General features: G+C 40.8%; 1 protein-coding gene across 1 annotated transcript; it reads left to right on the forward strand.

The window, feature by feature from the left end:
* Window positions 1-7979: 7979 nt before the first annotated feature.
* LOC131253922 (chitinase 2-like) lies at window positions 7980-9422 on the forward strand. Its single transcript, XM_058255029.1, has one exon. The coding sequence runs from the start codon at window positions 8472-8474 to the stop codon at window positions 9351-9353; it is 882 nt and encodes a 293-aa protein (XP_058111012.1). The 5' UTR covers window positions 7980-8471; the 3' UTR covers window positions 9354-9422.
* The last annotated feature ends 780 nt before the right edge of the window (window positions 9423-10202 follow it).

The raw sequence follows: 10202 nt of genomic DNA on the forward strand, positions 1-10202 counted from the left end.
TCCAAAAATATATTGGAAAACCTCTGGATAGTTTCTTCTTCTTCTTTTTTTTTTTTTTTCTTTTTTTTTTTTTTATAACGATCAGAATTTGTTCTATCATCAACTCTGATGATTCCCCTTCCTGGAGCATCATGATATAATTTGCACTTTCATCTTTCTACTACCCTTGGATTTGAAAGGCTCCCTCCTAAGGATAGAGAAAGTTATTATCTTAGCATGAAAATCAATTTTAGCATGATAGGTAGTAAGCTAGTCCATTCCTAAAATAACATTGTACTCCTTCATCTCCATCACAACTACATCTATTGGCATTGGAGTTCCTTCAATTTCAATTTCACAAGATTTGCACATTATGTCTAAAGTGACAGTCTTTCCCACAGGTGACTCTATTGAAATTGATTTGTTAAGAGCTATAGATTTCATGCCTAACCATTCATGGGTTAAATTTGGGCATGTTTTAAAGCTTGGGGACTTTTAAGTTTGGGCTTGGATCCCAAACATGAAAGAGATTTTTATCTAAAAATTCCTCACAATTGCTAGTTTTCTTTAAAAAATTACCTTTGGCTTTTATATATAGGAAAGAATGCTGCCAAACTTTATGGTAATGAGGAGGAAACCAAAAGACCCATGATAACTAAAATTGAAACAAAATAAAATTAAGAACTTTGCTAAGGACAAACGTGATGCAATAAAGTTCCTTTACATGCCACATGTACATGTGTGATCTAATCCATTATCATGTTAATACGACCTAGTACATGTTTCCCAGAAAAGATCATCTAATTAAATCAACATATGCCCAATGTTAGAAACATGTAAATGATTTGAAAATTCTTCATCTAAGTTTTTCATAGCCATACAATTATTTTGGAAAATCAGCGCCCACCACCTCAAGTGATACTCAGGCTACATATGACGTGTGATGCACTAGCACTCAAAAATTGCACATGTGGCATATATTAACTCAAATAAACTTGACTAACTTGTCATTGATTAAACACTCATAGCCTTTGATTCATGGATACTTGTTTATGAAAATACGACCATTGGATTTTATTTTATTTTTCATTTTAATGGTTCCATAAATGTGCACCAATCTGTGATGGGGTTTTTCTCCTCAGTTCAGAGGAGAGATAGAGTAGCCGGTTGTAAAAAATGGATGTTTCATCGTGCTGCTCGATCGGTCGAGTGGTCTGCTCGACTGGTCGAAGGGTGCTGCTCGACTGGTCAAGGACTGCTCGACTTAAAGTTCAACTATCAGGTTTTTTATTACTCAACTAGTCGAGGGTCTGCTCGACCAGTCGAGCACCCGACTCGACTAGTCGAGGCTTACGCAGATTCTGCTCGAATTTTGTGTAAACTGCGTAAATTTGAGGTGGTTTAGCAAAGGTGTGGAAACGGAGTTGCCTAAACTATAAATAGGGGTCCTTAGGGCTATTCTAAGAAATGCTAAGGCTTTCTATTTCACGTCTAATGTGAGAGAGAGAAAAAGAGGAAGAGAGAGAGAGAGAGAAGAGAGAGAAAGTTTGTGGAAGGGAAGATTCTGCTCATAAAGGTGATCTACTGCGCAGTCGACGTCTCAGCGCTTCTACGTCCTCGTGATCGATGAGATTTCATTATTTTCTTTATTCTCTTATTGTTCATCCACTCCTACAAGAGTGAAGAAGGTTTGATCCAAGTGGTGTGTGCTTGTGATCGATTATAACGTTATACTTCATAGTGAATTGTTGCTCTGGATGAGGTCCCATGGTTTTTACCTCTTTAAGGGTTTTCCACGTAAAATCCCCTGTGTCATGTGGTTTATGCTTTGATTTATTTCATTGCTTTATTATATCCCATAATTCTGGTGTTTTGGGAGGCGAGATCCTAAGGTTTTTGTGCAACGCTCCCAACAAAGTGGTATCAGAGCATTCAGGTTGGTTGAACGGAGTGGGATCAGTTCTGAATTATGGAAGGTGGCTCATCAAGGATGATCAGTCTCAATGGTTCTAACTGGACCATATGGAAGGCTAAGATGGAGGACTTGCTTTATTGAAAGGACTTATATGCTTCAATTCTAGGCATATCAGCAAAGACAAAGGATATGTCAGATGATGATTGGAAGAAGTTGGACCGAAAGGCAGTGGGGTTTATTAGACAATGGATGAACAATTCCGTATTCCATCATGCGTCTACAGAGACCTCATCCGCTAGCCTATGGCTGAAATTACAAGGGTTGTATGAGAGGAAGATAGTCGGCAATAAGATTTTTCTGATAAGACTACTTGTGAATCTCAAGTTCAAAGATGGTGATTCTGTGGTTGAACACATGAATGAGGTTGGAAATATATTAAACCAACTCTCCATTATGAAGATGGTCTTGACAGTTGGGAGACATTGGTGGTGTCTCTAAGTAACTCCGCGCCAAACAGAAAGGTGTCCATGGAACAAGTAACTAGTTGTATCTTCAATGAGGAGACAAGGAGGAAGTCTCATAGGTCTACTTAACAAGAGGCCCTTATGACACAAGATCGAGGGACAGGAAAGAACAGAAAGGGTGGGAAGGCCTGAGATAAATCAAGAGGTAAGTCAAGTGTTAGGAAGGATGTTGAATGCTGGAATCGTGATAAGAAAGGCTACTACAAGCATGAATGTCATAAGAATAAGAATGACAAGAAAGGAAAAGGAAAGGAGAAAGAAGTTGAATCAGACTCCATTGCGGTCGCTTCAGATGGTGACATTGTAATTATTCTTTCAGCAAATCATGATGTTTGTCTCACGACTATAAGTCAAGACACCGACTGGGTGATAAACTCGGGAGCCTCGTTTCATGTGACTTTATGTATGGATTTCTTCACAAACTACAAGTCAGGGGACTTCGGGACTATGAAGATCGAAAATTTTAGCGTATCAAAGATCGTAAGGGTCGGTGATATTTGTGTAAAGATCGATGTGGTCTGCACATTGGTTCTCAGAGATGTGAGGCACATTCCAGACCTTCGCCTCAACTTGATGTTGACGGGAAGGTCAGATGATGATGGTTATGTAAGCCGATTTGTTAATAGGCGCTAGAAGCTCATTAAGGGTTTGATGATCATAGCCAGAGGGAAGAAGTATTGTACCCTTTACAAGGTAAGTCTCAGTGTGTGCAAGGGTGGGTTGAACACAGCAGAAGATTTAGCTACTGACATGTGGCACAAGTGTCTAGGACACATGAGTGAAAAATGACTTCAGCTACTAGTAAAGAAGCGGCTCCTTCCAGACGTGACAGGTATACCTCTCAAAACTTGTATTGATTTTTTATCAGGGAAACAACATAGAGTTTCATTTGTTAAATTTGTTTCCCATGTTAATAAGATGCATGCATTAGATTTGGTTTATTCTGATGTTTGTGGTCCTATGAGGACAAAAACCTTGGGTGGGGTATTGTATTTTGTCACTTTTATAGATAATAAGTCTAAGAGAGTTTGAGTTTATGCTTTGAAATCTAAGGACGAGGTCTTTGGTGTATTTAAAATGTTTCATATTATGGTCGAGAGAAAGACAGGTAGATCATTAAAGTGCATCCGCATTGACAATAGTGGTGAATACATTGGTGACTTCCATGAGTATTGTAAGTCCCTGGGTATACAGCATGAACAGATAGTTCCGAAGATCCCCCAACATAATGGTGTGTCTGAGCGAATAAATCGCACCATTATAGAAAGAATCAAATACATGTTATCCCGTGTAAAGTTGCCTAAGATGTTCTGAGGAAAAGCAATGCACATGGCAATATATTTAATAAACAGGTCTCCATCGGCCCTGTTGAATGGAGAAGTACCTGAGAAGGTATGGACTGGACAAGATCCATTGTACAGTCATCTTAGGGTGTTTGGATGCAGGACATCCGTTCACGTACCAAAGGACGAGAGGTCCAAGCTCGATACGAAGATCAGGAAATGTGTGTTCTTGGGGTATGGTGATGAAAAGTTTGGCTATAGATTGTGGGATCCGACCAAGAAGAAGCTTGTCAGGAGCAGAGATGTGGTTTTCTTTGAAGATCAATATATAGAAGATATTTGTAAGGCAGAGAAGACCTAGCCTGGTTCAGGTGAGATAGAGGACATGGATCCAGTTATTCCTCCTGTGGTGCCTGATGACAGGGGAGTACAGTAAGGTGCAGAGGACGAGAGAGACCGGGGGAGCAGCCCCCCCGATCCAACTGTTGAGCCATAAGTGAGGAGGTCATCTAGAGACAGACATCCATCCAAGAAGTACTCGTCATATGTGTACATTATGCCCACTAATGGGGGGAGCAAGAAGATTATTCTAACGCCCTAAACGATGAGTATAAGGGGGACTGGTTGAAAGCTTTGTAAGAGGAGATGGAATCCTTGCATAAGAACCATACTTATGATATGGTGAAACTGCTAAAAGGCAGGAAAGCTTTGAGCAACAAGTGGGTGTTCATAAAGAAGATTGAGCAGAAGAATTCATAAATGAGTTTTAAGGCCAGACTTGTGGTGAAAGGGTTTGGTCAGAGGAAATGTATAGACTTCGAGAAGATATTCTTACCAGTGGTGAAGATGACATCCATACGGGTGTTGTTTGGGTTGGCGGCTAGCATGGATTTAGAGATAGAGCAGTTAGATGTTAAAACTGTCTTTCTTCATGGCTGCCTGGAAGAAGAGATATACATGCACCAACCAGAGGGGTTTGAAGTCAAGGGCAAAGAGCATATGGTGTGTATCCTAAGGAAGAGCTTATATAGGCTAAAACAAGTTCCAAAGCAATGGTACAAGAAGTTCGACTCGTTCATGTTAAAGCATGGATATAACAGAATAGAGTCAGACCACTGTATTCACATGCAAGTTCCCAGATGGTGATTTCTTAGTTCTGCTATTATACGTTGATGACATGCTCATCATGGATAAATACATCAAAAAGATTGACAGGCTAAAACAAGAGTTGGGCAAGTCGTTTGCAATGAAAGACTTAGGTCTGACTACACAGATCCTAGGAATGGAGATAATCCATAATAGAAGCAGCAGAACGCTTTAGTTATCACAAGAGCAGTATATTGAGAAAGTCCTAAAGCGGTTCAATCTGAATGCAGTAAAGCCAGTTAGTACTCCACTGGATGGTTACTTCAAAATTGAACGACAAGTAGTGTCCAAAGGCGAAGGTAAAATTGGATGAGATGAGGAAGATACCCTACGCATCAGCGGTTGGAAGTTTGATGTATGTTATGGTGTGTACGTGCCTAGACATAAAATATGTGGTTAGTGTTGTCAGCAGGTATCTTGCCAATCCTAGGAAAGAACATTGGGCAGTGGTGAAATGGATATTGCGGTATCTAAGAGGTTCATCCAGATTGAGTCTATGCTATAGTGACGGAAAGCCTGTGTTAGAAGGCTACATAGATGCAGATATGACAAGTGACATAGACTCCAAGAAATCTACATCAAGGTTCATGTTCACATTTGCAAGGGGAACGATCTCTTGGCATAACAAGCTAGAAAAGGTCGTAGCATTGTCAATGATAGAGGCCGAGTACATCACGGTCACAGAGGCATGTAAAGAGATGCTTTGGATGAAGAGGTTCCTAAAGGAACTTAGCATGAAGCAGGAGCAGCACGTTGTCTATTGTGATAGTTAAAGTGATATACAGTTGAGTAAGAATTCAAATCAGCACTCCAAGTCAAAGCACATAGAGATTCGGTATCACTGAATCAAGGATACTTTGGAACAAAAGGTCTTATAGATTGAGAAGGTCCACACGGACAATAATGGGTCAGACATGATGACCAAGGCATTACTAAAGGACAAGTTTAAGGTTTATAGAAACTTGGCTGGCTTGAAGAATGCGAATTCATCCTGAGTCGGAAAGGGAGAGATTTGATGGGGTTTTCCTCATCAGTTCAGAGGAGAGATAGAGTAGCTGGTTGTAAAAAATGGATGTTTCATTGCGCTGCTCGACCGGTCGAAGGGTACTGCTCGACCAGTCGAAGACTGCTCAACTCAAAGTCCAGCGACTGGATTTTTTATTACTCGACAGTCAAGGTCCTGGCTCGACCAGTCAAGCACCCGGTTCGACTTGTCGAGGGTTACGCATATTCTGCATGGATTTTGTGTAGACTGCGTAAATTTGAGGTTGTTTCACAGAGGTGCAGAAAAGGAGTTACCTAAACTATAAATATGGATCCCTAGGGCTATTCTAAGCAATGCTAAGGCTTTCTATTTCACGTCCAAGGTGAGACAGAGAGAAAAAGAGGAAGAGAGGAGAGAGAGAGAGAGAAGAGAGAGAGAGAGAGAAAGGAAGCTTGTGGAAGGGAAGATTCTGCTCGTAGAGGTGATCTACTGCGCAATCGATATCTTAGCGCTTCTACGTCCTCGTGATCCGTGAGATCTCTCCGTTTTCTTTATTCCCTTATTGTTCATCCACTCCTGCGTGAGTGAAGAAGGTTTGATCCAAGCGGTGTGTGCTTGTGATCGGTTGTAACGTTCTACTTCATAGTGAATTGTTGCTCTAGACGAGGTCTCGTGGTTTTTACCTCTTTGAGGGTTTTCCACGTAAAATTTCTTGTGTCGTGTGGTTTATGCTTTGATTTATTTCATTACTTTATTATATCTTATAATTCTGGTATTTTGGGAGGCGAGATCCTAAGGTTTTTGTGCAACACTCCCAACAATCTGTTACTTAAATAACTCATGAATAAGTTTAATTTTAGATTCATGATATATCTACATTGGATGCCATAATTTGGAGAGTCTAATTTGACTATTTATATGCCACAGGTGCAATTTTAAGGCAATTTCTAAGCGCTTGCATATCATCCATCATGTTTCATAGTAGCATCAAAGTTTTTCTTATTTTAAAAACAAAGTCAAGCTCCACTGTTTGGGAGGGTGGATTTGGAACCGTGGATTCCGAATCCCCTCTAATCCAAAAGTAGCCATGCATATCATATTTATAGGGGGTTCGATTTTAATTACTAAATTAAATTTAATATCTCTAATTAGTGTATGTATGTATATTTGACATAATGATTGTAATAAGCCCATTGAAATATATATATTTTTTGCTGGAAAATGATAAAATTCCAAGTCTTGAATGGGCCACAAGCACATGATTACATCCGAGTGACTAACCAACGATTCTTAAACGTTTATTTACATAGACAATGTTTGGACAGCACAGATTATCCTATTAAATTAATTATAGTGATACAATTAATAGTTTTGATTGTTTTGCAGATATCATCAGTGAGCCATGTGCCCGATAAATTAGTAGCCTAGTGACACACATGTTACACGTGCAACTTCTGAAAAAGATTTTAGATATAATTCAAGCTTTCCCCTTAAATTTTAATCCCCCTTTGAGGGGATTTGAAAGATATGAAATGCCTTCAAATCCCAGTGAATGCAGGGTGCCAAACACCCTAAGTTAAGAACACCACTAAACACAACTGCACATGTTAATATGCTGGACCAGGGATGATCCTAGGTGAACTACAGTTTCGAAAACAAATGTGCGGCTCTGAAAATCTTAATGATTTTTTTTTTTTTTTCTTAAAGCCATCCACTTGTTTCCGTTATTGGGGCCTTCATGCTAATCCTAGATTTTCCATTTGGAAAAAGATATAAGTTAACCTGATGGATGGATCATATCTTCCAAATGTGTCATGCGACGCCCCATAGCGCTCATGGTATCATTTTACCGTACGGCTGTCCGTCCCCACAACCCGTTCTTCGGAGGCAGTGTATATAGCCGGCTTCAAATCTTTTTGTCACGACACAGAAAGTGGCATGTGCACAGCTTTAATACGTGTGAGTTTGTCAAAGCTCTTTATTCTTTATGTCATAGGTCTTCTATTTTCATGATCTCCTTTCTCTAAAATGAGGTCAAATTACCAAAACCATCCTTGCTTGAAATAATCCATGAAAATCCCAATAGGCACCTTCCAGCACTTTAACTGGTGGCCGGCAAATAGACAATTAAGAAAGGAATTACAGCAGCTGTACACATTCGTCCTGGATAACGTTGCTTAAATAAATAAATAAACTGTGGGGCCCACCTTGCTTCACCTCGTTCCCATATATATAATCAGGATCTACAAAAAGCTTTATATACATTGACAATTGGCAGCGACTTAGGTCTCTTCTCCGATTATTACAAGAAAGTCGCAAACCCCTTTACCCCACTCCACCCTTATATATGTTTGCTCAGTTGTAACCTCTGCATATCAATCCACCACACTGCCGGACATGGAATCCTCCATCTTCGTAGTGGGGTTCCTTCTTTTCCTATCTTTCTCCACGTGTAATGGTGAGTTTCATTTTTATCTCTGATGTTCCATTGAGTCTGAATCGGCCCGACCCACCTGATTTGGGGTGACTTGTGTTATCGAACTGCATGGGGTCCAACTGAGTCTGAGTTGATTCGGATGGGTCGTATCAGACTCGTCCAAAAGTGATGAAACCAAGATTGCTAACGTTGGTCTAATTCAATGTGTTTTGCAGCTGTTAACTCCAATCTTTTTCGGGAGTACATTGGTGCGGAATCCCATGTCGTGAGGTTCTCCGATGTGCCTATAAATCCTGATGTGGAGTTCCACTTCATCCTTGCATTCGCGATCGACTATTCCACCCGAAGCACCCCATTGCCAACCAATGGGAAATTCAACATCTTTTGGGAGAAAAACAATCTGGGGCCCAGCGATGTTGCATCGATTAAGAAAAACCATCGGAATGTCAAGATCGCCATCAGCTTAGGCGGGGACACCGTTGGCGAGGACAGCATTGGCAGGGATAGCATGGGCCACCACCACGTCTACTTCCAGCCACAGTCCATCTCTTCATGGGTCCAAAACGCTGTCTCATCACTAACCAAAATCATCAAGCAGTACAATATCGATGGCATCGACATCGACTATGAGCACTTCCATGCGGACCCGAACACGTTTGCCGAGTGCATCGGACAGCTGGTAACCACTCTCAAGAATAATAGTGTAATCTCATTTGCATCCATCGCACCATTTGATGACAGGGGGCCGGTCCAGAGACATTACTTGGCACTGTGGAGCAAATTTGGGCATGTGATCGACTACGTGAATTTCCAGTTCTATGCCTATGATATGGGGATTAGCGTGTCGGAATTTCTAGACTATGTCGATAAGCAAGTGGCTAATTACAAGGGAGGGAAGGTTTTGGTGAGTTTTATTAGTGATGGGAGTGGGGGTTTAGGTCCTCATGATGGATTTTTTGAGGCTTGCAATCAGTTAAAGAAGCAAGGGAAGCTTGAGGGTATCTTTGTGTGGTCAGCTGATGATTCTCAGAAGTTTGGATTTAGATATGAAAAGCAGTCTCAGGAGCTGTTAGGGTCAGCTTGATCTTGGGTAATGAATGATCTGATTTTCATTTACATAGATGAAGCAAGCTAGTTTTATTTATTTATTTCAATTTTTTTTATGTAAGATGCGGTCATGAATAAAAAAGGATTGTAGCATGGTTTAAAAACCCGAGAACTTTGACTCCATACCCATCTGGGTAGGGTCAACTAGCGATATTTATTGATAAAGGGTATGTTAGCAAATTAAGGGCCTGCTTGGATACCACCAATATGTGCTTAAAGTTGCTTATCCTGGGAGGTGTGTTTTCTTTCATCTCTTTTTAGCTTTTAAACTTTTCACCTCTCTCTCCACCTCAAAGGAGGCACATTCCCTCTATCCATATCCATATCAAAAGCAGCCCCGTACGATGGACCGTCTACATCAAAGGTGTGGCTCACATGATAAATGGTATACATCAAAGGTGGGCCCCGCATGATGGATTACCCATATTAAAGTGGGACTACACAATACATGGTTCACATCAAAGGTAGACCCTTAATGATAAATAGCCCATATCCAAAATAGGTGGGCATGAATGGATGACCCACTTCAAAGTTGGGGCGCATACAACAGACAATTCACATCAAAGGTGAGCTCTACATAATGGGGCAATGGGCATTGAAACTGGGCCTTACATGATTGATGGCCCACATCGAGGTGAGCTCACATGACGGACGATCCGGATCAAAGGTCGGCACCTAATGATGAATGGTTCACATCCAAGGTGAACCCTGCATGATGGGCAACCCACATTGAATGTGTGGCCCACATGATGGATAGTCCACATCAAAGGTGGGGCCCACGTGATGGATAGTTAATAATTGTGGACCCCACATGATGGATAGTTAA

Source organism: Magnolia sinica, chromosome 8 (genome assembly GCF_029962835.1).
Source record: "Magnolia sinica isolate HGM2019 chromosome 8, MsV1, whole genome shotgun sequence".
Classification (NCBI taxonomy): Eukaryota; Viridiplantae; Streptophyta; class Magnoliopsida; order Magnoliales; family Magnoliaceae; genus Magnolia; species Magnolia sinica.

Bases quoted from the DNA above. Each gene is read 5' to 3' on its own strand.
- LOC131253922 (XM_058255029.1), top strand. From the start codon at position 8,472: ATGTGTTTTGCAGCTGTTAACTCCAATCTTTTTCGGGAGTACATTGGT.